General features: G+C 42.0%; 1 protein-coding gene across 6 annotated transcripts in view; it reads left to right on the forward strand.

The window, feature by feature from the left end:
- The window catches only part of LOC123839816 (glyoxalase ElbB-like), a 129364-nt gene that overhangs the window by 28074 nt on the left and 73507 nt on the right, over positions 1–27783 (forward strand). For 2 of the 6 annotated variants that reach the window (XM_064585981.1, XM_064585984.1), the window contains 3 exons: positions 12655–12739; positions 16569–16766; positions 24062–27335. The exons of 1 other annotated variant lie outside the window; for it this stretch is intronic. In XM_064585981.1, the coding sequence (XP_064442051.1) occupies positions 12655–12658 (4 nt within the window). In that variant the 3' untranslated portion in view covers positions 12659–12739; positions 16569–16766; positions 24062–27335. Of the gene's footprint in view, positions 1–298; positions 3938–9813; positions 11084–12654; positions 12740–16568; positions 16767–24061; positions 27338–27783 lie in introns of those variants that run through there. 3 more of the 6 variants (XR_008505700.2, XM_064585985.1, XM_064585983.1) reach the window with 3 other exon arrangements.

A 27783-nucleotide genomic window follows, 5' to 3' on the forward strand; every position in this document is an offset into this window, starting at 1 on the left:
TAAGAGAAAATAATTTGCATGTCAATAAATTCTGACAAGGTGTGTGAGAATAATCAAGCAATACCAACAAAACCTCTACTTCAAGCCCAAAATGTGCAAAATGCAAGCATCTAGTAAATGTTTCTGAAATATAAAATCTAAATGCTACAAAAGCCTGAAACTTAATAGTCAAAATAGCCATCTTTCTTGAGTGTTTATGATGGGCCAGCAACCGAGCTAAGAGCTTTATCTATATTCAACACAGTCTCATTAATCCTTGCCCAAACCTTCTGCTCCCATGTTTGCTTGTATTTTGCAGATGAGGAAACCAAAGCCCAAGGAGTATTCGTCTTTATATATGCATGCCATCATTATGGACACTCTCTGCAAGAACCTCTTGAAATAATTATTAGCTTATTTTGCCTGAATGTTGCTGGTAGGAGGATACAGAGGGAAACATTCACATATTTCTTTCTTTGCCTTTTTTTAAGATGAAGAATGTTTCAGTGACCAATCGTCTTGCTGTGCCTGAGACTGAGGCGTTTCATTGCCCCTGGCACACTGCGATGTTGGTTAGTCTCTGGAAAATGCAGGGAAGTGCAGCCTTGGAGTTTAGGCTCTGTAAGCGGTGGGCTCCAGCTTTTCTCTAGTTTTATTTTTTTTAAGATTTTATTTTTATTTGTTTATTTTTAAAGATTTTATGTATTTGACAGAGAGAGAGGGAGAGAGAGAGAACACAAACCGGGCGTGGGGGCCAGAGGGAGAAGCAGGCTGCCCGTGGAGCAGGAAGCCCAATGTGGGGCTCGATCCCAGGACTCTGGGATCATGACCTGAGCCGAAGGGAGACGCTTAATGACTGAGCCCCAGGTGTCCCTCTAGTTTTAGTTAACAAGCACTTCTTAGTGAGAAAAGGGGACTAAAAGCCCTTTAGTGCCTTAAGATCTATTCTTAATGGATTAGTGAATGCTGAGCCTGCTGGCACTAGAATTGGCTTTTTTTGTGTGGCTTTTTTCCCCTCCGCCATGGTGATGGATCTGTGGGAGATGGTGGGCCTGACGAGAATCACAGTCTGACGTCTAGGAACCGGATCCTGTGATCTGCCCCACATAAAGGAACACGGTGAAGTAATCAGCTTTGAACGACCCTGGATGTGTTTCAAAGGCTGTGTGCCCTTGGACTGTTTTAAGTGGTAAACGAAAAGGCCAGCCTGCCTTGCTGTACACCAGTAGTCTCCCCTGTTTTGTTATTTTGGCTCGTGAACTCATCTTCAGTGAGGTTGGTGTGGTTTGAAGTGTAGGGGTTTGGAGCCCATGGGCGAGAAAGAATTCTTGAGACATTTTTGGTGCAAAAAGGTCATTTTATTAAAACACAGGGACAGGACCCATGGGCAGAAAGAGCTGCACGGGGTTTGTGAGGAATGGCTGATTATAACACTTTGGAGCTGTGGGAGGTAAAAACAAAGAGAAATTTCCAAAAGGACTTTCATCTGCTAAAGAAGACTCCCAAGACCCTGGAGGCCTAGCTATTGTCAAGCTAAGGTTGTTTCTCCCCCTAACAAAGCATGGGCATTAAGACAGTAGGGTTTCCTGGAGGAACATTATACTCTGCCTGCCTCAAGTACTTGTCAATGGGCTGCAGGTTATAAGGACATTTCATTTTGTCTACATTTCCTTCTGCTGGGAGTCCCTGCATTTCATGGTTTTGGAGTGGGGAGGGTGGGAAGCATTTCTTATGCTAATTTCTGGCTTGATAGATGAGGATCATGCACGTAGTATAAAGTCAAATCATAAGACCATGGAAGGACAGACCTATGATTGTTAATTCTTGTGGGGGATACTTTCCTACCCTACTCAGAGCCCACATGGAGATAGGCAGGCATTCTTGTTGACTCCCTATACTGGTGGATAATTTTTCTGGTGTATCTAGGGCGGCCAGATGAAATACAGGGCTCCTAATTTCAGACTGGCAACAAATACTTTTCTAGTATAAGTATGTCCCAAATACAATACTGGACATACTATATTAAAAACTTAATTGCTGTTCATTTGCATTACTGATTTAACTAGATGTCCTATTGAAGGATAGTTGGAAGGCAGGCAGGCAGGGAGAAGGGGCCCCCCCCCAACACTCTTAAAAGGATTTTACACCACCCTGGAAGGAGCCCTCCACCCTTTCCCACGTGATAGGTAGATGACAAAAATCTGATTAGATGACAGGTGCCAGGAGGGTTAATCAGATAAAAACAGCCCACCAACAGGCCCATAAAAACCCCTAGACCTAGAAACTCGGGTGGCAACCTTCTCGGGTCCCCGCTCTCTTTGGGAGCTTTGTACTATCACTTTGCTGTCGCTCAATAAACCTGGCTTTGCTGCCCACACTCTGGTCTACCTCTTCATTCTTTGAAGTGGTATGACCAAGAACCACTGGCATCGACAGAAAAAAGTCCTCTAACGCTGTTATTATTTGCTAAATATGGCAACTCTAGGCGTATCTTTTACTTGGGCCGAGGTCTTTTGGGGAGGCAAGCTTTATTTGGGGTCTCAGTTGAAACTTCCCAACTTGACTGAGGTCTCCTTCCACGAAGACTTTAAAATCTCAATTCTGAGGGGTGCCTGCCTGGGTGGCTCAGTTGATTAAGCATCTGACTCTTGATTTCTGCTCAGGTCATGATTTTCCTTATTTTCTAGGCTCAGGCATGTCTTTAAGAGAATGTTTGTCATATTTTGTCCAGGATTTCCAGGTGTTTTGCAGTGAAAGGGTTCCCGGTTATCTGGGCTATCCTGTTACAGAACATTGAAACTGCCACCCGTCTGTAAAAGTCAACTAGTAATGAAGGAAAATTGGAAGGCAGGCAGGGACAAGGAGCCCCGCCCCAAGAGGAAACCGTTTCACCCTTTAAAGGAGTTTACACCACCCTGGAAGGAACCCTCCACCCTTCCCCACGTGATAGGTAGAGGACAAAAACCTGATTGAATGACAGGCACCTGGAGTAACCCTCAGATTAAAACAGCCCACCAACAAGCCCATTAAGACCCCTAGGTCTAAATGCCAAATGGCAACCCTCTCGGGTCCCCTGCCTCTTCGGGAGCTTTGTACTATTGCTGAGTAACTATCACTCAATAAACTTAGCTTTGTTGCCCACCACTCTTCGTCTGGTCTACCTCTTCATTCCTCGAAGGAGCGTGACCAAGAACTGGGGGCATTAAAGGAGAAGAAATCTGGTAACACCGAGGCCTCTGGTACTATACTGGTGTCAGGAAAAGTTAGTATTCAGCTCTCTAGACTTTCAGAATTGTTCATAGGAGGGAGATACTATGCGTGGTGAAGTATATTTGACCTAAATATAAGTCAACAGTGTAGTGAGATACTTTGAAATCAGGCTATTATAAAACAAATAAGTTTCGAATGTACCAAAGGCTAAAGATACATGGGAAAGAATAATTACAGAGCACCTAATTAATTGAAGACAATGTAATTTTAAGTCTAGAGACTTAATTCCTACGGTAGTGTTACGGATGGTCTTACCAATCACTAAATTCCCTTAGAGCAGGAGCCCTCCCCAGCAGGGTTGCATTTCCCCTTCCCGGCCTGTGACTGCGGTTTCGCTCTTAAAAGGGAAGAGCCAGCAAGTGATTTGTGACTTCTATCTCTTTTCTCTTTTTCTTTTTTTATTTTTTTTTTTTAATTTTTAAAATATTTTATTTTTATATTTGACAGAGAGAGACATAGTGAGAGAGGGAACACAAGCAGGGGGAGTGGGAGAGGGAGAAGCAGGCTTCCCGCAGAGCAGGGAGCCCGGTGCAGGGCTCGATCCCAGGACCCTGGGATCACAACCTGAGCCGAAGGCAGACGCTTACCGACTGAGCTACCCAGGTGCCCCTTTTTTCTCTTTGTCATGATAATCTTCCAGTGGTAAGAGGCAGGGAACACCCACAGCTGATTACTATGGATATGTAGAGTGAGCAAGAAAAAAAAAACCTCTTTGTACTTTTAACCTACGGGGGGGGGGCGAGGGGGGGAGGTGCACAATTGGTCTATCTTGACTGATACAGGTACCCTAGACCCTCAGGCATGATGCTAGGTACTGAAGCTACAACAGTGAGCCGCTTAAATGGAGTCTTTCTCCTCATGGAATTTAGGTTCTGATGCAGGATACAGAGATTAACTAAATAGAAAAATTAACATTAAAAAAAACCTGCAGGGCGCCTGGGTGACTTAGTGGGTTAAGTGACTGCCTTTGGCTCAGGTCATGATCTCAGGGTCCGAGGAATTGAGGATCGAGCCCCACTTAGAGCTCTCTACTCAGCGGGGAGTCTGCTTCTCTCTCTCATGTTCCCTCTGTGCTCTCCCTCTCTCTCAAATAAATAAAGCCTTAAAAAAAATAAAACTGAGATAAAAGTTTTGAAGGAAACCAATTTTTGGTAAAATTAAAATGTATTTCCTTAAAATGATACCCCACCTATTTCTAGAAAAGCCAGAGGCTATTACAAAATCAAACACAATGCACAATTTAGACCAGAGATACATTAATACAGCAGAGGAATCAATGTTACAGGGCCCTTGGGACAAACCAATTACTGCAGTAGGGCACAATAATTTTCTACTTCTCTGGACCTGAGGCAAAAAGAGGAAATATTTGAGTAATACCATTCTTACTGCTTGGCAGCAGGGCGCAGTCCAGCTTTTTCAGGAACTGAAGTTTTTCTTGCCCTGAATCAAGAAGCAGTTTATCATCTGGGTTTTCCATGAGGGATGTTGCACAATTTAATGGGCAGTAACTCTAATTTTGCAAAGGTCACAGGGACATTGTTTAAGTGGATGTTCCCACTTCTGTGGGAAGGATCCATATTTTCCTCAAAAAAGGGCATGAAATGGGGCACCTGGGTGGTGTTGGGGGAATTTCATTGTCCCCTAAACTATTGCTCTGCTTGGGGCCCTTAGCATTTCTTACTTTGGCCACAGAAAAGGTCGCCTAAGCGTACTGTCTGCTTCCAACCTCATTCTCTTAATGGCATCCTCCTTTAGACCACAAGAGTGTTCTCTCTAAAACACAAGTCTTTGTTATGTGTTTGTATAAGTTCCTTAAGCGCTTCCCATCATTTATAGAAGTTTCTTAAAAATTCAATTCTTGGGCAAATGCATCAGAGCCACCTAAGTGGTTGTTAAATGGAAGATTTCTGGCCCTTGCCCAGATCTACGAAATCAGCACCTCTGGGGGAGGGGGTGCGGTGTACTTTTTTAAAAAGTATTTTTATTTTTATTTTGAGAGAGAGAGACTGCAGTGCGGTGGGGGGAGGGGCAAAAAGAGGGGGAGAGAATCCTTAAGCAGATTCCAGGCTCAGCATGAGCCACATAGCAGGCTGGATCTCACAACCCCAAGTTGATGACCTCAGCCCAAATCGAGTCCACCACTCAACCAACTGCGCCACCCAGGCGCCCCAGGGGTGTGTGTACTTTTATCATGCTACCTGGGTGATTCTAATATGCCGCCTGAATGAGATCTAAGCATCCTAAAAGGACAGGAATATTCTGATCTCTACTCCTGTCTCCAGCCTTATCTCTTGTCAATCTCTCTGAGTTCCCCCAAACACCCAACTGCTTGTAGGTTCTCCCCAACTCCAGCATGCATAACTCACGGGTCTTTCCACTGTCCCCACTGCCCAGAGTGCCTTCTCTTCCCTTAGCGTTGTTGACTGCTCCCTGCATTGCCATCAGGCATGTCCCCCTCTCGTTAGGCATCACCACCCTTCTCGCCTCCACCAGGCGCAGTCATTTGCGGCTCCCCTGGGCACATCCTAGCCCATCCTTAGCATACCATCCTGGAAATTCTGGAGGCCTCAAGTAGGTGTCACAGGGGAGGGGACATTTCATTAAGGCCTGATGAGAAAAGGTTGAGTGAAATTTTCCCGGTGGAGCAAAGGGGCAAGGGCATTTCTGGCGGAGGGAGACTTCAGGGAGAAGCGGCCAGAGAGGCGGGGCTGCACCTGCACGGGGTGGGGTGGCCTGGGAGCAGCGGCAGCAAGAGAAGGGGGCGGTGTCTTCAGTGCCTCCTTAAGAAAGGCTTCGCGTGCCTCGAGGCCCCCGACCCAGAAAGCCAGGGGGGACAGTGCCACCTACTGTGCCAAACTGGTTTGCCAGGCCCTTGTGTGGGAAGAAGCCGTGGTGGCTCTGGACCTAGTCATCACAATGGGAGTTGTAAATTGAAATCTCTCCTAGAATTAGATCTCCGTGTGTGACATATGGAACACAGTCAACACATAATGAGCATTATTCTAACTCGTGATATTTTCTTGCCATCAAGGCTTTACAAAAAGGTCCTGTCTTTTATTATTTTATGGAATGTATCTTACTTGCTTCCTTGATTTTCCCTTTATCCTTCTTCATATTTTCATCCTAAAGTTATATAAGTATCTGAGGCTTAATTGCTGCAGCTCGTTTTAATAGCCTCCATTCACCGTTGAGATTTTTACTTCCATATAATAGCGACATATCAAGAATTGTACCACCAGCTCTTTCAATCTGACGGGGTCCCTAGGGCCTAGTGGGTGCTCAATAAACTAGTGGGGAGAAGACTAGCAGGGCTTTCAATGATGGGATCATGTGACCCACAGGTGTTTGAACAGTGCTATTTCTTTTTTTATTTTAATTTTAATTTTTTTATTTTCAAAAGGTTTCTTTCTTATTTCCTTCCTTCCTTCCTTCCTTCCTTCCTTCCTTCCTTCCTTCCTTCCTTCCTTTCCCTTCCTTCCTTCATTTCTTTCTTTCGATGTAGTGTTCCATGATTCATTGTTTGCGTATAACACTCAGTGCTCCATGCAGTACGTGTCCTCTTTAACTGTGTAAGACTGATGAACAGTGCTATTTCGATTAAAGGCTACTTCTTCCTCCACAATTTCAGAGTTAAGTCCTTAAGACTATTCTGGATGGAAGAACCTTGCAACTGTGCAACTTAATTCACTGTCTGAGCCTTTCCACAGACTCAAAAGCCATGGGGGCTCAGAGAAACTCCAGAGGGAGGCACTGGCCCCTCTAGGCTCAGACCCCCACACTTACGGGGGGACCTCCATCCCTCCATCACCTTCCGTTACAGAGATAAGGACAGGGGACTGGGTGCAGCAAACATGCTTCCAGGGACTTTTTTTTTTTAATTCTCTACAGGGAATTGCAGAAAAAAACAAATTCTCCCTCATTTTGTCTCCTCCCAAATCTTTCTGTCTCACACCAAGACAGGTTGAAATTGCTCTAAAGCCAAACCCTTGATCGCTTTATTTTTGCATTCCTCCTGCTTTTCCAAACAGAGGTGGGTCACATGGTTAATCAATTTCAGGAAAACCCACATCAGTTAGCAGTTCAGGAGCATTCCACACTTGGGGGAAGTATCATGTCAAGCAGATGAGGTCACTCACAGGTGTGAGATAGAGCAGTGCTCCTTAAACTTTCGGGAACTTAGAATCACCTGGAGAGCTTATTAAAACACAGAGTATGGGCCCCATCTCCAGAATTTCAGTAGGACTGTGACAGAGCCTGTAAATTTGCATTTAGGATTGTAAGATTTAGCAAATTAAAAAAAAATTGCAAGATGCCTAATTAAATTTGAATTGCAGATAAACAACAAATTTTTAAAGGATAAGTATGTCCTCAAATTACCTGAGACATACTCACCCTACATATTTCTCTGAAATTCCAGTTGAACTGGGTGTCCTGAATTCCATGTGGCAACGAAATTTGCATTTCTAACAAGGGCCGCGGGGATGACGATATTCCTGGTCTGGTGGCCACAGGTGGAGCCACAGGTATAGACCAGCCTGAGTGCAGAGCCCTAGGGAACACCAACACTTAACCAACAAAAAGATCTGTAAGTGAGGCAGCAGAATTAGGAGTGTTTTCTCGAAACCCAAAGGAGAAAAAAGTTTTGAAGACACAGAGTGATCAATAGGATCATTTGTCAGAGAGAGTTTGGGGGACTCTGAGAATTGAAAAAAAAGAAATATTTGGCAACGGGAGGCCTTCAGGAATCTTTTTTTTTTTTTTTTAAAGATTTTATTTATTTGACAGAGAGAGACACAGCGAGAGAAGAACACAAGCAGGGGGAGTGGGAGAGGGAGAAGCAGGCTTCCCGCGGAGCAGGGAGCCCGATGCGGGGCTCGATCCCAGGACCCTGGGATTATGACCTGAGCTGAAGGCAGACGCTTAACGACTGAGCCACCCAGGTGCCCCCTTCAAGAATCTTCATCAAAGCATTTTCAGGGCAGTGATGGGGCAGGAAGCACCTGGCAGGGAGAAGAAGCGGGAACGTCGTGGTGGACATGACCGGCTGCATATGATTATTCCGAGGGGCTTCTTTGTGAAACAGAATAAAGGGGGATGCAGGGGCATTTGAAAGTTTTTTTTTTTTTTTTAAGATTTTATTTATTTATTTGACAGAGACACAGAGAGAGAGGGAACACAAGCAGGGGGAGTGGGAGAGGGAGAGGCAGGCTTCCCGCAGAGCAGGGAGCCCAATGTGGGGCTCGATCCCAGGACCCTGAGATCACGACCCGAGCCGAAGGCAGACACTTAATGGCCGAGCCACCCAGGCGCCCCGAAAGTATTTTTTATTAAGGGGGATGGTGGCTATATTTTATGGCCATAGAAGAAGTCTGTATAAGGAACACCTGAGATTACAGAAGCTGGAGAAGAGCAAATGGGGACACAGGTCCGAGAGATGGCCGGCTTCTGATGTGCAAGCAGGGAAGGCTCTCGATTCTGTTCGAGATCCATCCAGCAGAGCCTTGGGTGGCAGTTGCCTTTTTTTAAGTGGTCAGACATAGAGGGCTCAGGTCTGAAGAGCCTGACAGTTTACTGCCCAAATCCTCCTCCTTTTAAAGGGATTTAATCAGTTATGGGTCTCTGCAGACGTCCGCCGATTCTGCCCGTTATCAGTTCCGGGGTATGGGCTGACGCTGCTCCTGCCAAGTCTCGTAGCTGCAGGACCTTACCTGCTTGCGTCATTGCTTGACACAGGCCCCTGCTTGACATGAAGGACTCCGTTATACTCTCTCCACTAGGTTGTAGAAAAAATTGGCGTAATACATTCAATAACCCAAACCTCACCATTAAAGCATTGTTTTACTCTATCGTGTTAAGACGATCTGAGGTTCAGTTTGTTTAAAAGGTCAGAGTTTCTCAAATTGCAGTCTTGGGAGGATCTGCCACGGTGTTAGTTGTCAGGGAGCGTCCGGAAGCCGGGAATCTCTTCTGAGCCAGAGAGAACCATTTTGAGAAATTCTGGAAGGAATGGGGAGGCTCTGAGGCAGAGCCACCAGACTTCTTTTCCTCTGCTTTGACTGGCTCGCTTCACTTTATCTTAGCCAAAAGGCCAAGAAGCGATTGACTGGCTTGCTTCTTCTCTGCTGGCTCAACATGGACTATGTATCTCTTGGCCCAGAGGACTTGGAGGTGGGTCAGCGACAAAAAGAATCAGAACCCAGCAAAGGGGAGGAGGTGCTCCTGTGAGGTTTCCAGGCAGCTCCTCTAATACCCTCTTCCCCGCCCTAACCCACTGCTGTGGGGAAAGTTAGGAGGTTTGGAGTGAACATACATATCTCATCCTCACTGTTGTGGCGATACATATCCTCACTGGGTTAACTCCAGAACGCAGCCTGCTTTATTCTTTTTCCATTTGCATTTGACTTAACTATTTGTATTTAGCACACTGGAGATTTGATGCTTAATTTTAAAATTGAATGTGTTATCATTTAATAACATTTATTCAGTATATATTATTTATATCATATTATTAAATAAGTATTATTTAACACGTGACATTATTATTTAGTAAATAACATTAATATTACTGAGAATAACATTTATTAAGTTATTTAAATAAATAGCATTCAATTTCTATTAATACAAATTTAAAATATGGAAATGACAATTTTGAAATGCATGATCATGTTTTCTTGCACAATGAAATAACCAAGTATTGCATTTGAGAATGTCCTTGTCATGGCCAGTGTCCCTGATTTTTATTGTGAACGTCTGAGCAGAGGGTTGTGCCCCCTGGGGCCAACCACAGTCTAGTGGGCTAGAGCAATTTCTGTTCCATCCCCCTCCCCAGATTAATTGAGGAGGCATTTGGGGAAACCAAATGTCAGAATTACAGCAAATCACAAGCCAGTACTACTACCCACATGCCTCTGCCCTCTTCTGGAAATATCCCAGTGGTGCTGACTTTGAAGTGGGTGGTCTCCTTCTGTGGCCCCAGAAGGAGAAGGGAGCTATACGAATTGCCTGGGCAGAAAGAACTGATGATAATTTGATGTCCTTTGTCATCTCAGGAGGTATGATAACGCACTAAATGAACATTTTTTTTTTTTAAGATTTTATTTATTTATTTGAGACAGGGAGAATGAGAGGGAGGAGGGTCAGAGGGAGAAGCAGACTCCCCGCCGAGCAGGGAGCCCGATGCAGGACTCGATCCCGGGACTCCAGGATCATGACCTGAGCCGAAGGCAGTCGCCTAACCAACTGAGCCACCCAGGCGCCCTAAATGAACATTTTGTTATTGGATTTTCGAGACAGTGGGTTTTGCTCTATTGGTAACTATCTGTTGAGAATGAGGTTCCAGGATACAGTTCCAACCTGTGTACTTCGAGAGAAAAGAATTTCCAGGATGGGGTTTTTGTGTGGCCTCCGCCTCTTGCCCCTGGTTAACATAGCCTGCTTCTTCCAAAGAAGGTGAGAATTTGTCCTTCAAATGTCTAAGCGGAATCGATGGAGTACTTGCACATCAATAAAAAGTCGAGCCTGAATGCCTCCAAACTAATGTTGAGCACAGGCAAAAGAAAAAAAAAAGAGAAAAAAGTCAAGTTCTTTAAACCATAGCAATCTTCCTGTCCATTAAAAATAACAAAATTTATTTCCCACATTCAAGAATTTTTTTCAATTTCTCTTCCTCACTCACCTAATTTATCACTGAGTGAATAATGGCTTGATTTTGACTCACACCTAGGAAAGCTCACCTGTGTGGGGGGAGATGGTGCACTCATGGCCAGATTATTCAGTCCAGAACCACAGCCTGATGTTGATACCGGCCTTGGGGCACCTGAGAGGATAAAGCAGGGTGAGGTTCTTTTCTCTTTTCAGCTCAGAAGTATAGGAAGTTGAGATCTCTCCATCTCAAAACTGGGTTCAGCAAAGCATGCTACTTCAGTTCTGTAGTTAGTCATTATACTTATTTTCTAGAAAGATAGGTCAAGGTCATTGAGCTCCATAGATATGTCCGGAATAATGAAATAGAAAAAAACCCATTAATCTGCATAATTGTCATAGTCATGGATGACATTATAGTAACTAATAAAGTTAATAAAAGTTAAACAAAATTTAATAAAACCAAAACATCTGCAAAAATTAAGCACCTACTAAATTGACCACTGACGTGATGTTTCATTTTTTGAATTTGTTCTTTAGTTTAGAAATAACTAACAATTAAAAAAGAAGAAAGGGACGCCTGGCTGGCTCAGTGGGTGAAGCATGCCACTCTATCTCGGACCCGTGAGTTCGAGCCCCACGTTGGGCGTAGAGCCTACTTGAAAAAAAAAAACAACTTTAATTTTAAATCATCACCGTGAAGTGAAATATTTCATACATTTCATACATAAGTTAAAATTTGCAGTCACCAAACAAAAACAGTACACCTCTCAGTTTGCACTCTCTCTTTGCGTTTTAAATTTAAACACAAAATAACAACTCTGAGCAGTTACATAGAATGAAAGAATTGAAGTAATTCCATTTCTATTTCTTTCCTGTACTATCATTGTTTACTTGGAATCTGCCGTTTCAATGCAGGGATGTGTCGTTCCACTGGAGCTGAAGGCACAAACTGCCTGGAGGGGAGTTGGAAGAGTCTTTTTTTTTTCTTTTTTTAAGATTTTAATTATTTATTTGAGAGAGAGAGCCAGAGTGACAGAGAGCACAGGTCGGGAGGAGAGGGAGAAGCAGGATTCCCACTGAGCAGGGAGCCCAATACGGGGACTCGATCCCAGGACTCTGAGATCATGACCTGAGCTGAAGGCAGAGAGGCTCAACCGACTGAGCCACCCAGGTATCCCGGGAGTTGGAAGATTCTAAAGCATATGAATGTACTCTTGAAATAGACCAGTTCTCGTGTGAGGGGAGGTAAGTGGGGAGTTCTTTGAATTAATTTCCAAGTAGAATACTCAGTGGAGGATAAGTAATAATTAAACTGTTAATTTGAAACTTGCACATATATTTTTTTTTTCAAGATTTTATTTCTTAGAGAGAGAGAGCGAGAGCATGAGGGTGGAGGGGCAGAAGCAGACTCCCCGCTAAGCGGGGAGCCACCCAGAGGTGGGGCTCTATCCCAGGACCCTGAGATCATGACCTGAGCTGAAGGCAGACATGTAACCGACTGAGCCACCCAGGCGCCCCATGTATATTATTTAAAACTCAACCATAATCACACCAATTGTTTAGAATTTAGACCACCAACAAAATGTTTTTTGGGAAGGAGTATTCTATCACTGGATTGTTTAGACTTGCTGGTAGATGGTAACAATAAAAAGCAGGCTGACTTTAAGACTTAACTTTAAAGTTAAGTAACTTTAACTTTACATCAAAGGGTGTAAAAACGGACTTAAAGCAATTTATTGCTTCTTAATAACTCCTTTACAGATAATGCTCTTCTTATTGCCAGCAGCCGAGGCTAAAGAGATTTAAGTGAACATGTGGGACTTCTGCTTACCGGCAACTGACTCAGGTAGGAGGAATACACTTTCTTTCCTCATCTCTGTAGTGTGTTAGGAGGACATGATGGGTAGAGCTTTAGCACCTTCTTCCGTCATGAGGGGAACTTGAGGATGGAACCTAGTGATGGGGTAGAGCAGAAAACTTGAGGACCCAGGTCCCTGCTTGTGTGGACAATACTAAGTAGCCCCTGATGAGTCATGCCCTTATAGAATCCCCTCCCATTGGGTTAGGATGAAACCCGTGACTTGCTTCTTCTAATCAGTGGGACATGGCACAGGAGATGGGCTATCACTCCCACAGTGACACTTCATTATATGGCAAGGGTGAAAGATTTTGTAGATGTAATTAAGGTCCCTAATCAGTTGACTTTGAGTTCATCAGAAGGGAGATTATTCTGGGTAGACTGGCCCTAATCAGGGGAATCTTTAAAAGAGGGCCTATGCCTTCCCTGAATTCAGAGATTCCAAGCAGCAGAGACTCTTTTTTTTCAGTTGCTGGTCTTGAAAAAGTAATACTCCACAAAGGTTCCAGCCACAAAGAAATGAACTCTGCCAACAATTCAATTCTGAGGGAGCTTAGAAGTGGATTGTCCCCCTAGTCTCCTGATGACAATGCAGCCCAGCTGACACCTTGATTTCAGCCTTATGAGGCCACCCAGCTAAGCCAAAGTCAGACTCTTCACTCACAGACACTGTGAGATAATAAAAGTGTGTTGTTTCAAGCTGTTGAGTTAGTGCTAGTTTGTTATGTAGCATAGAACACATAGAACACTATTACATTGATGTCCATGCTGTCGCTGTAACAGTCCAGGAATGCCTACCTCCAGGCTCCTTTTACAAAGTGAGCAAGAATTAAATTTCTCACTTCTTTAAACCATTATAATTTTAGATTTTCATTTATAGGCAGTGGACCCTCACCTTAACTGATTCATGGAGTAACGAGGAAGGGTTTATAGAAGATGAGTCATTTGTGGTTGATCTTAAAAGTGGATACAAATTCAGAAGGTGGAAACTGGGGTGTCTGGAGATAGAAAATGATTTTCCTGGGGCAGAGTGAATAAGCATAAATCATAGGTGTTTTGAAGAAATAAGGAATAATTCAGTTTCACTAGATTGAATGAGATGAGGCTGGAAAGGTAGATTAGAGCCAAATCACAAAGCCAGAAGTGCTTGGAGATTATTTTTCAAGCAATGGAGAGCAATGGAGATTTTCTGACCAGGGTGGTAGCATGAGCAGAGCTACACCTTATTTTAGAAATGCAGTATGAGTCAGTTCTCTTCAGGTTGCAGAAACATATCTCAAAGTAGATTTTGTCTCAAAGAGATTTATGGGAAGAGAAACTGGGGAAGAGAAACAGGAACTTAAAACAGGAGCCAGAGACCTCAGCAACCAGAACGAGAGACTCATGCCTTAAGGGCTATTTGTCTTGTTATTTGACTTCATTTTCTGCTGCAAGAAGCTTCTTATGGCTGGAGCATTGCCCCTTACAGTTGCCCACCTAAGGGGAAAGAAGGGACTTCCCTTCCAGCTTTGGTTGAAGATATCTCTGCTGGAAGCTACACTTTGAATGGACAACCTTGGAATAATCCCAAAGGCCAATGGGATATGATGATTGGCCTGAGTGTGTGAGAGAGAGAGTGTGTGTGTGTGTGTGTGTGTGTGTGTGTGTGTGTGGGTGGGTGGGGTGTCTGCTACTAGAAAAAGCCTGGGGAATCAAAACAAAATGTTTATGTAAGTGCAATTTGAATTTCACGATTCTGTCTTTTCCTATAAGGGTCTCATGGACAAATGATGTACTCTTATGATTATACCCCATTAGGGAATAAAATTTGAGTTGAATTTATATTTAATTTAGGAATAAAGGTATACACAAATGATTATTCATAATTTTACCAACATTTTCTCTTTATCTCTGTCAATGTCAACCTAACTCTAAGCTATATAATTAAAATTAGTTTCCATTATACAAGTTTTTAATCCTCAATTATTAATTTATTGTATGTCCAAAGGGTGTAAAATACTGTTATGCTTATCCACCACTGAAAGAAAAGAGAATTTCAGAATAGCTATTTAAATGTACTTTCGGGGCACCTGGGTGGCTTAGTCGGTTAAATGTCTGACTCTTGATTTCGGCTTAGGTCATGATCTCAGGGTCCTGGGATCGAGCACCATGGGGAGTCTGCTTGAGGACCCTCTCCTCCTGCCCCTCTCCCTGCTCTTTCTCTCAAATAAAGAAATAAATCTTAAAAAAAAAAAGTACTTTCAAGTTCTTCAAATAATCTCAGTGAAATACTAACTCATTGATTAAGAAAGCAATATTCTTTTGCTCAAATGTACTAGTAGACTTAGATAGATAATTGTTAAATAAAATCTGAGGTCATCTAAGAAATATACTATTTTAACCTGCACCTTTTACCATACAAACTTTAGGTACCTGTGAAATGTTTGGAAAGTTTAGGGTCTTTTTTTTTTTTTTTTCAAAGTAAGCTCCATGCCCAACATGGGACCTGAACTCAAAATCCTGAGATCAAGAATTGAGCCAAGATGAAGTGTCCGACACCTAACTGACTGAGTCTTGTAGGTACCCCTAGTATCTTTTTCTAAATTCTTGGATATATTGATCATCTCTACATTTTATCTGGAAATATTCAAGCATATAAAGTTGACTCAGATCTGTAATTGACATGATAAACACCCATCTGAGGAATCGAAGATGCCAGCATTTAAAATGCCTGAAATACAAAATGCATTTTTCTAAAATGTGGCTGAACTACTTTGTGCAACACTTCCAGTCAGCTACTTGGTGGGTGCAGCTGATACTTTGCACCACTAGGTGCTACTCTTCCTCCATCACATACGTATCTCCAGGCTCAAAAGCAAGATAGATGCAAAACCAACTGAGTCCTTTGTTTCCTGACCGCTATTTAAACGCAAGCTAAAACTTCACCTTGCATATTTACTCATCAGTGTAACAATACAGTATTTTGAAAGTGGTTGGCCAAGCATTCAACATTTTGTAGAAAGTGAAGCTTATCCCTGCTTTCTGCAGTATCACCCCATACCACATCTCAGAAAACTAGACTATCAATACTTCTAGTTGCTATTAATTCATATTAATGAAAGGAAGCTATGGGGTTATAATCTCATTTTTTTTAAAGATTTTAATTTATTTATTTGTCAGAGAGAGAGAGAGAGAGAGCACAAGCAGGGGGAGCAGCAGAGAGGGAGAAGCAGGCTTCTCGCTGAGCAAGGAGCCCAATCTGGGACTCCATCCCAGGACCCTGGGATCATGACCTGAGCCGAAGGCAGATGCTTAACGACTGAGCCACCCAGGCATCCCTAGGGTTATAATGTCATTAAAAAGACAGTTGACATGCCCATGATTCCTCCCCAGAAAGGTGTTATATTATAATATCTAAACAATTTTACATGTGAGATAATAAAAAACACAAAACTTGAAGTTATTATTTATATATTACAAATCACCCAAAGGCCTTATTATTGATCTGTATCTGTGAAGGAGGAAAATGTATGGAATCTGTTTATAGTCTCATGCTAAATATCTTGAGATAGATGATAAGTAGTTGATAGGATCCCTGTTTGTTTAGCTTTTCTGGAAGGATTTCTCCCACCCAGTGTTTGTGGATAAGCACATCGTAAACATTTTTGAAGATAAAGAGGACATAAACCACCCTCCTATTTATGTCCACTGGACCTTTTTGAGAAAAGGTTTTATCAAGGCATCGGATTGAAAATTCAGCAATTCTAAATCTTAAAATTTTAAAAATTTCCCTTTCCAATGGAGAAACAATTTCTTTTCTTTCTTTTTTTTTTTAAAGATTTTATTTATTTGTCAGAGAGAAAGAGACAGAGAGCACAAGCAGAGAGAGCGACAGAGGCAGAGGGAGAAGCAAGCTTCCCGCTGAGCGGGGAGCCCAATGCGGGACTCGATCCCAGGATCCTGGGATCATGACCTGAGCTGAAGGCAGACGCCCAGCCGACTGAGCCACCCAGGCGTCCCGGATAAACAATTTGAGGTGGGAAAAAATTAAAAGCTAAATAAATTGTGATTGAAAAAAAACCAAAATAAGCCAATTGGGCAAATTCGATACTTGGAACGTATTTCTTCACGTCTTCCCTCAGATTCACCCATCCACTCACTGACTCATTCGTGCAAACTTTTATTGAGCAAGCTTATGTATTTCAGATACAAAAATAAAATGGACTGGCCTCTATGTTGTGAAGGCTTGAAGTTTAGGGTGAAGTGGGGCTGGCAAGGAAGAGAAGGAGAGTCAGATTCGTAAGCAGAGAATTGGCATAATGACAGCTCCTGGGATCCTCTTTCATTTGAGCAGGATGACAAATATGAATAGAAGGATCCTTTGGTGACTTTCACATGCCTTGAGACTAAGTGGACAAAAATGTTCCACTGTCTGGATAGATGTGTTCTTGAACTTGTCGGTGGCTGTGCTGTCCATCACCTGGTAGTCCTGCAGGCAGGATGTGGCCACATGACTGAGTTTGGGCCAAAGAGATTGATGTGGGAGTGTTGGGCGGGACACCTGGGACAGGTGCTTGCCTTCCTCTGGGTTACCAGAACATCTCATTGTAATTGGGTCATTGGAAATATAATCGACACTGGTTTTTGTTTTACTCGTATCTCTTGAGTCTTGTTTCCCTCTCAAGGAACTATTTTGATTAGAGGAATAAGGACCTGCTTTTTGTTTTAACTTTGGAGATAGGATTTTAGGGTTTCCATAGACAGAAATAGAAATAGCATGATGAGCAAATCCAGCAATTCAGCCCCTTTCACACCAGCAAGAGTACAAGTCACCCACAAAGGTTACTTTTGAAGGTCGAAAGAGAATTGAAGTGAAAGGAATATTGATTAATCCAGGGGAAGCCGAAAAGGCTCTGTTCTTCCGGTAGACCCGAAGTGGCAGGATCCAGGCGTGTCGTGTTAATAAAGGAGGCTAGAGACACACTGAGAGACAGCAAAAGCGAGAGGTGGGAAATGATCTTTCCATTATTCTCTCTTGGTTAGAAACCCCATTATATGCTCTATTGGCTCCCTGAACTCCTCCTTTGAGGAGAAAAGAATAGTGAAGTGTAATCCCATGTCTTTAAGTGCTATTTTGAGAAGGCCCCACTCACGTCCCCATTTCCTTCCTTGCACCACTTGGATGCGTCCACTCCCTCCCTGGGTACATCCAACTCCGAGCCTCACCTGAGTAGCTGAAAGTAGCTGGCAGAAAAACCAAACAAACACATAAGCCTTTTGATGTTCTTGTACAGGGTGCGTGGCTATTGCCTTATCCTGCTGATAGGACAGACAGACGGTTCCCTCACTACTCCTCTGAACTGAATATCTGAAGGTTTGATCAGAACATTTAAATACCTAATACACATAGTCAGTCTTCCTGGGGTGCTCTGAGAAAACAGGCAGGATAATCATCTGGTCACTTGAAGCTGCTAGTAACTAGGGAAAAATATTCCTCTTAAATTAAAAAAAAAAAGGCTTATTTGAAACTTAGGGCATCAACTAAGTGATTATACCAATGTTTTAAACATCTTCAGTTTAAGCGGTTTGGATATGCATACGTTATTCTGTCTATGCTATTATTTTTTCTTAGAAAAATGTTTTGTAGGTAGTAGGTAGAAAGGAAACGTTAAACTGAATCCAGGTTCTTAATCAGTTGAATTCATTCATTCATTCAATCGATATTTCTTGCATGGACACTGTGAATGTGATAAACAGAGGGTTGTTTATTTATTGTAAAATTCATGTAATGTTTGCCTTCTCTGCTGAGGTTAGAAGGCTGCTTGCCTTGCACACAGCTGTATCCTCAGAACACAGCGCAGGGCCTTACACGTGGTAGAAACGCAATGCCTGGAGACCCGCTTCTTCCACTGTCCAAACAGCACGGATACTTGGGGCAGATTGGGATGGGCTGATACAACGTCTAACTAGAGGGCTAGAAGAATTGGAAGGATGATGGAGATTCTATCAGGAAAAGGGATTGGATAGTCCAAATATGTATAAAATTCATGGAAGAACTCTCCCACTCTCCTTGGGATATATTAAAAACACCTGGTCCTGTGTTAAATTGGGTAGATGAAAGCTAAGCTTCCAGATTGTGATGACGTCACACATTGGGACAATTCCTGAGATAAATGAAAGCTGCTTCTTTCTATCTTTAGTATCGCTATATTTCTATGGCTGAGATATTTGCAAACAGTGATAAATGTAGAGTGATAGACCCTTTGGGGGCATGGCTTAAGCGTAAATAATCAAAGGGCTGGTGAAAGTTTAACTGCTTCAATTTTTATTTTACTTTTTAAAGATTTTATTTATTTATTTGAGAGAGAGAGAGAGGGCATGAGAAGGGGGAGGGTCAGAGGGAGAAGCAGACTCCCCACTGAGTGGGGAGCCTGATGTGGGGCTTGACCCTGGGACTCCAGGATCATGACCTGAGCCAAAGGCAGAGGCTCAACCGACTGAGCCACCCAGGGGCCCCTAACTGCTTCAATTTTTTTTTTTTTTTTTTAAATTACCGGACTTCATTTCTTAGAGCAGTTTTAGGTTTACAGAAAAAATGGATAGAGAGTACAAAGAGTTCCCATATACTCCCCACCTCCGAGGTTTCTTCTGTGTTTTCCTTTGGTGTAGTGTATTTGTTACAATTGATGTGACAATCGATGGATACATTAGTTTATTTATTTATTTTTAAGATTTTATTTATTTGAGAGAGAGACACAGCAAGAGAGGGAACACAAGCAGAGGGAGTGGGAGAGGGCACCCCGATAGATACATTAGTTTAAACTGAAGTCCATATTTTACATTAGGATTTACTCTGCGTTGTATAATTCTATGGCTTTTGCCAAATACATAATGATTGCCTCAGTTTTTGTCCAGCATAAGGGCTCAATAATATAAGATTTTAGTAGAATGAGGGGAGCCTGGGTGGCTCAGTCGGTTAAGCAGCTGCCTTCGGCTCAGGTCATGATCCCAGGGTCCTGGGATTGAGCCCCACATCGGGCTCCTTCCTCAGCGGGGAGCCTGCTTCTCCTTCTCCCTCTGCTTGCCACTCCACTTGCTTGTGCTCTCCCTCTCTCTGTCTCTATCAAATAAATAAAATCTTAAAAAAAAAAAAGATTTTAGTAGAATGAACAGGTGAGAAACCAATATAATTAAAATATCAATTTGTGCAATAAAATGATTTAAATTATGTGGATTGGCACCATATTATTTAATAGGTTTTTACTTCCACTGTAATGTACTTATAAAAGTAGATTTATTAGTAAATGTTCACTTGTTATACTTGTATGGTTGGATTTATTTAAGTAAATGAATAAAAATGATTATAAAACACTTTGGAAATATTTGATAATAATGAGAGTATTGCCTCACATTTAGTCAAAGATTTAACAACAAGAAGAAAATTCTGCCTTTTTTTTTTTTTTTTTCCCAATCTGGTAATCACTGGGTATGCGGACATTTAAGGCATCATTGGTCTACTGTTTGCCATGTATCCTGGCACATGGGGAATGTATAAGACATATTAGCTATTGATTATGATTGTAAGTTCTCTAAAATTAGAGGTGTTAAATCACGGTTTGATCCCTGAAAATGGGAGAGGAGATTAGAAAAAAAAAACCTGTTTACTTTTGCATAAGAAGTTGGTGAGGCAGTTCTCTGAAATGATAGAATCTTAGAAATAGAAAGGAAGGGGCGCCTGGGCGGCTCAGTTGGTTAAGCATCTGCCTTCAGCTCAGGTCACAGTCTCGGGGTCCTGGGATCGAGCCCCGCATCGGGCTCCCTGCTCGGCGGGAAGCCTGCTTCTCTCTCTCCCTCTGCCTGCCGCTCTGCCTACTTGTGCTCTCTCTCTCTCTGTGTCAAATAAATAAATCTTAAAAAAAAAAAAAATAAATAGAAAGGAAGTATATCATCTAGTGCAGCTTCTTAACTCAAATTATGAATCCCTTTTATGTCACTTGTCTTCAGTGGGCCTACAGCTTGGATCTACTGCAGGAATGGGAACACAGTTCTTGTTGAAGTGGGATTTCCCATCAATGGGTGGTTTCAGTTGTTCAAAAGGTTTTCATGAGCTAAACCCAAACTTTTCCGTTTTAACTTCTACCTGTAGAACCTAGTTTTGCTGTTTGGTGTTGGGAAGACTACCACTGCCATGCTGCCTCAAATAGTACTCCCTTCTAGGCGATTCTACTATATTCTCGGCTAAACTAAAAAAAGTCTTGCCGTTCTATTGTTTTTGGATTCCTCAAAATCTTGCTTACACTCTTTGGAATAACCTTTGCCAATGGAAATAACTTTTTCTTTCTTTATTGTTATTATTATTTGTGATAACACAACATCAGACCTACACTCTTAGCAAAATTTTGAGTACATGACATGGTATTGTTAACTATAGGCACTATACAGTACTGTAGATCTCTGAGGACTTATTCATCTTGTATAACCAAACTTTGTGCCCTTTGACTAATACCTCTCTGTTCCTCCCTACTCCCAGCCCCTAGGAACCACTATTCTGCTCCGTTTCTATGAGTTTGACTATGTAAGTGATACCATGTAGTATTTGTCCTTTTGTGTCTAGCTTATTTCACTTAGCATAATGTCCTCCAGGCTCATCCATGTCCCAATGGCATGATTTCCTTCTTTTTCTAAGGCTGAGTAATATTTCATTTCATTTCATTTTATATATATACCATTTTCTTTATCTATTCATCCATCAATGGATATTTAGATAATACAAGAAAAAATAGACAGGTGGGACTATATCAAACTAAAAAGCTTCTGCACAGAAAAGGGAACAATCAACAAAATGAAAAGGCAACCTATGGAATGGATGAAAATATTTGCAAATCATATATCCGATATGGGCTTAATATCCAAAATACATAAGAAACTTCTGTACCCTAATAGCAAGAAAACAAGTAACTCGACTAAAAAGTGCGCCAAAGAATTGAATATTTTTCCAAAGAAGACATCCAGATGGCCAATGAAAAGGTATATGAAAGGTGCTCAACATCACTAGTCATCAGGGAAATGCAAATCAAGACAAGAAAAACAACTCGATTGTGATGTCTACAGTAAGACATAAATACCGATTTTCCTATCAGTTATTGTGTTTCTCTGATTGCACGTTCAGCTTTTCTCTGGAGAATGAGGGATTTGATTTGAATAATTTCTAGAGTTCTTTCCAACTTTTAAAAGCTATTGTATTTGGTGTGTCTCTGTGTGTGTGTTACAGATATTCCATCTTATTGGCTTCTTTTTTTTTTTTTAAGATTTTATTTATTTATTTCTTATTGGTTTCTTGAACTTGCAATTGATGCAGAGTCCCAGATAATTTTTCACATGAACTTCTGCTAAGCTGCATCTTAAGCAACTGTATGATATACATTGATCCCTATTACTTTCTCTCTTGTTTCTTTTTGTTACTGAAGCCTATGTGGATGATTTTGAATGTTAATTCCGTATTTGTTGGATTAGTAAGCCCAGCAAGATATGCGTCATCTATAAATTTTGTTAACATGATTCTCACATATTCATTTAATTTGCTGATAAAAGTTGAGTAGAAAACAGCTAAAACAGAACCTTGTTTCTACTCCTTTCTCTTCAGTTTGACATTGTTCCATTCATCATCAATCTTGAATAGACCTGTGTTACCAACAATGGGCCCATGTAATTGATATTAAAATCCAGCCTCTCTCCCTAAATTGTCCAAAAAGACATTATGATTGAGCTGTCAAATATCTTGTAAAAATATAGTATACTGTGATACAGTATTACTACATTGCATGAGATTAGCAATGCAGCCCAAGAAGGAAAAGTGTTTTGTTAGAGATGACTTAGTGAAAGTGAGCTGTTATTGTTTCCAGAGGTCAGTTCTCTCTCTAAAAAGTCCATGAACAATCTATTTAATAATCCATTCTGGAATTTTTTAGAGGAGGAGGTCAAGTTTCTAGTCTTTACTTTCTGGGAACTATCTTTTCTCTCTCCTTGGAAGGCTGAACAACATTGTTTGTCTCTCATTCATGGGTAGAAAAGGTCAATCCTTCACCACTCTGTTCATATACAGCCTAGAGACTGAAGACATAGAAAGGTACACAGGTGGGTGTGAAAAGTGATTTTTGGAGGGGACTGGGCATTGTCATATTAGTTATGAAATGCTTTCTTCCCCTGTGATCTCGTTATGCCTCCTTAACAGAGTCATAAATAAATGATACATAATAGAGGAATTAATAATAAAGAATATCTTCATTAAGAAATGAGCATTTAGATACAGTGCAATGTATCCACACACATACTTCACCTGGGTTTATGGCCTGTAAATGCAGTAGAGGGTTTCCTCCTGTCCCTAAGCTACACAGCCGACGGTGAGACCACTGGGGCTCATCTCTTCACAAACAGCTTGGACTCCACAAGTCTGTCTGAAGAGCACCTGATCATAAGAACAAGTGACTAAGGGGGCTAAACTTGTAGTTGCAGATGCTCTTTCACTAACATGCCTGTAGTTTCAGTTCTTTATAGCTTATGAAGCTGTGGCTTCTTGCTGATGGACAGCCATCTTTCTTCAAAAGAAGCTCAGTTTCACGTACTATGACACTATTTGGAAGGTGTGGTGGTTCATTTTTTGTGTCAACTTGGCTAGCCTATGGTGTCCAGTTGTTTAGTCAAACACTGGTCCAGCGTTGCTGCAAAGGTGTTTTGAAGATGTGATTAACATGTACAATTATTCGGTTTTAAGTAAAGGAGATTATCTTCCATAATGTAGATGGGCCTCATCCAATCAATGGAAGGTCAAAGAACCAAACACTGAGGTTTCCCAAAGAAGAAGGAATTCCATCTCAAGGCTTGGGACTCCAGGCTGCCGGCTCTACAAAAATTTGGGGCTTACCAGCCCTCATAATCATGTGAGCTAATTCATTAAAATCAATCGTTTTCTTTATCTTTCGAATGATAGATATTTAGATATAGATACATAGATCTAGACATCCATCCTATTGGTTCTTTTCTTTTGGAGCGCGCTGACTGACACAGGAAGGTATCTTCCCTCTCTATAGTGTTCCTGTGTGACACATGAAACTCCCAACGGCCCCCCTGGTGGCCAGTCTTTCTGATATTGTGCAGATTCTCATGGGCCATTGACCTCTGGAGCTACTGTGGCTTCCAACAAGATCACTTTATAAATATTTAAAGGGATGTTGAATGCAATGTAAAGAATGCAATGTAACTTCTGTTACATTGTTGATATCTCTTCCAGTAATGTCTGCTACAATCGATGTAAAACTTCTGTTTCCTTTACAGGGTACACACGTGTTTTGCCTCTTGTGGGTCCGCCATACCATGGGCGCTGCAGGGAAACACCATAGGTGCCATTTGAATTGGTACTCTTGCTGCCCTGCCCTCTTTAGGCCTGGTTCTTCATCACTTCCGGGCTTAGGCTTCTGGGTTGGGCACAGAGAGGAAGTCACCGTCTTTGGATTTTCAGGACACCTGGAGTTTCCTTAGACTCCCTTTATGCCACCTTACCTCTGCCCACCGCTACCTAGACTCTTCCTCCCAGGTGTTGCCAGTGGCTGAACTTCTAGTTCGGAATAAAACTAAGCTATTTTATTAATTGTTCACCTGAGTTGCAAAGTCTGGGATGACAAGCCCTGAAACTGAAAGTTCCAAACTGCCTAGATTTTGACTAAATCCTTGAACCAGAGAGCAAATTTATGTTGGAAATGACTGACTTCTGGGAAGAAGAGGGAACAGCAGATGAAATGCCATTTACCTTGCCCATTTTAGACACTACTAATACTACTAGAGAGGTCAGCCAAGAGACAAAGTAATAAAACTCTCGAGGTGAGCACATTTAGCCAGGAACTGTTGGGATTATAGAAGCGGGATGGAGACAGGAACAGGAAGGTGTCAGCAGCAACTGATGTTTATGATGTGCCCATTATGTGCCAGACACTGTGAAATGCAGTGCTTTCTATCATATTTAATCTCACAAGAGTCTGGCATTTTTGCTCTATTTTAAGATAAAGAGCTGAAGTTCACAATATTTAAATAATTTTGCCCCAAATCTTACATTTTAAATAACAAAGCCAGGAGAAGCGTACAGGTTCATCCAACTCCAAAGTGTATGATTTTTCATATACTTGAGGAAAAGAAACCTATTTTCTAAACATAAATCATAATGGGCAATATCAATTTAAAGTTTTGTAGAGTTTGAGGCCATTTCCTTACTGTGAAATATCATGCATATTTCCGCAGTAACTGGAAAGCAAATTAGGGAAAGGTCCCTCCCCTCACTTAATTATATCAAACAAATGATCTTACAATTATATAAGAAGTTGCCCATTACAGTCTAGCCAGTGGCTTGGCTTCTTGTCCAAACCTCACAGTGAAAAATGCAGACTTCCTGGAACCACATATTAAAATCTCTGCGGTTGAATCAGCCCTTCTTCTTTCTGCAAAACCTAACCTCAATACTATTCAGCATATAGAGAACTCCGGGGATGAGATCCTTAAAGCCCAGTGTCAAAAGGTGAATACCTGATAATCGTCACCTTGGATTCACGCTCATGAAAACTGGTTTTGTCCTAATTTATTCTCAGACACGTGGGTCTGTCCTGCAGTGAGGTGCCTTGCTTTATAGCCTTGTAAAGAGATCGACCCCAAATTTGGCATATGTATACAGTAACGCAATGATGTTCTTGTGTAAACTGGCTCTGAAGAAAATTCCTAACAGATATGCCAAAAATGGTGAGCGATTCTGACATTTCCCAAATAAGCATATACTCTCCAAGGTGATTATTTTGAATGACAATCCTCATGTGGAGCATGAAATTGAGTAGATTTGACAGGGCTGCTGAAAAGCTGGAAGAGCACTGAATGCCGAGTCACGCACGAAGCCTCTGTCGGCATCCCTGCCTTGCATCCAGCTCCCTGAGAGGCACCGTTTGCATTCTGTTGCCGCCTGGGGGCAGTGGAAGTCATCTAACCTTTCTGAGCTTCCTTCCGCATCTGGGACACTGTTGAATGACACTTGCCGACCCGGTGGTGATAATCAGGTGAAGCTGACAATACGAAAGCCCTCAAAACAGTGGGGCACTGGAATAGAATGTGGTAACTCATTCATCGTTAACCTCCGGGTGAAGTCCCACAGTCTGAAACCAAGGCCTTCAAGTTCTTAGGAAACACCAGTGATGTAATAATTAGCCTTGGTGAGAAATCCCAGAATCACCCGTGTGTGTGAGGTCCAGTTACTTCTGTGCTCAGCTTGATATGTAAAGCCACCAGTAGAATCCATTTGTTCAATTCCACAAGGCCCAGAAGACCAGCGGATACTGCTTGCTTTGGAATGTGGGAGCCTGGATCTCAGCACTTTTCACCAACTCACTTTATCCTTGTCTAGAGTAATGAGATCAGAGTAAACATACTAAGGAGCTGGTGCTTTGCAAACCTTTATGGTATTTTAGAAGGCCAGGAATGAAATCTTATTTATCACGTGTAGGACTGGGTTGGGCGAAGAGTAGGACAATAGTGGGTCTATTCTGTCTGTGGGCTCAAATATGTCCTTGGAGATGCCTCCTGGAGGCAAGACTATGCTATCCATAGAAGGCAGAAGTGAGAGCCAAGGACTTCACTCTTTCCTAATCCTAGTTCTTTCACAGCAGCTATTTTGAGTTTTCGGTCACCAGTCCAGGAGCTCACAAGTACAGGGACACTAGAGCACCATTTCTGCCCATGGCAGGGATAAACAGCTGCATTATGTTGGTCAAGTTAGCTAACCTCTCTTTGCCTTGGGTACCTCATCAGTAAAGTGGGGAAAATAATAGAACCGATTTCCTTCATATAAATAAAGCTTTTGTAGAAGTGAGAAGCTAGAAAAGACAGCATTTAAAAGCATCAATTCTGGGGCGCCTGGGTGGCTCAGTTGGTTAAGCATGTGCCTTCGGCTCAGGTCATGATCCTGGAGTCCCGGAATCGAGTCCTGCTTTCGGGCTCCCTGCTCAGTGGGGCGTCTGCTTCTCCCTCTGACCCTCCCCCTCTCATGCTCTCTCTCTCATTCTCTCTCTCTCAAATGGATAAATAAAATCTTAAAAAAAAAAAAAAGCATCAATTCTGAAGATAGATTGCCTCGGTTCAAATCCCAGCTCCACCACTCATTTGCTCATATGATTTTTTTTTTTAAAGATTTTTATTTATTTATTTATTTGAGAGAGAGAGAAACAGCATGAGAGGGGAGAGGGTCAGAGGGAGAAGCAGGCTCCCCGCTGAGCCGGGAGCCCGATGTGGGACTCGATCCCAGGACTCCGGGGCCATGACCTGAGCCGAAGGCAGTCGCTTAACCAATTGAGCCACCCAGGCGCCCGCTCATATGATCTTCTAAAAATTGTGTAGTTATAGTACTAGCCTCATAGATGAAATGTGCTAATGCATAGATGGATCTAACAGGGTCAGCACATAGTGAGTGCTATACGGAGCCTGCTGTTATATTAATTATTACTTGTTTCTGGGAAAAGTCTCAGACACTGTTTATAAGGATATGGAAATTAAAAATTAAAAAATTTCCAACATTATTAATTTTTTTTCCTGTGTTTGGTTCTATTAACTATAAAAGTCACATCATAGTGATGTTGGGATTTCCTTCATTTTCTAGGCCATGTCCTAGACTTTGGCCATGTCCCTCATTTAACATTTTCTCTCTCTTTTTAAGGATTAGATATTGGCGTATATTTTACTGGATCTTTATTAAGACTCTTTTATTCCCTGCTTTACTTCAAGTTCAGCATCCAATTCTTTTCTTTTTCTGAAAAGCAACAAGTCAATGAATTTTAAAGGCTGTGTACAGAAGGGATTCACACACATTGGGAGGATGATAAATGAACGAAACATTTGTTTGGGGTAATTTCTGATTCTGTCTCTTCTCCCCTTTCCTCAGAGCATTCATTTCAGTGTTTTTGCCATTCATTTACTCCGTCAGTATTTATTGTGAAGGCTTGTCAGGCACTCTGACAGGCGGTGGAAAATCG

The sequence above is a fragment of the Mirounga angustirostris genome, unplaced genomic scaffold (genome assembly GCF_029215605.1).
Source record: "Mirounga angustirostris isolate CCGP_5_RB_7025 unplaced genomic scaffold, mMirAng1.0.hap1 SCAF_3, whole genome shotgun sequence".
NCBI classification, from domain to species: Eukaryota; Metazoa; Chordata; class Mammalia; order Carnivora; family Phocidae; genus Mirounga; species Mirounga angustirostris.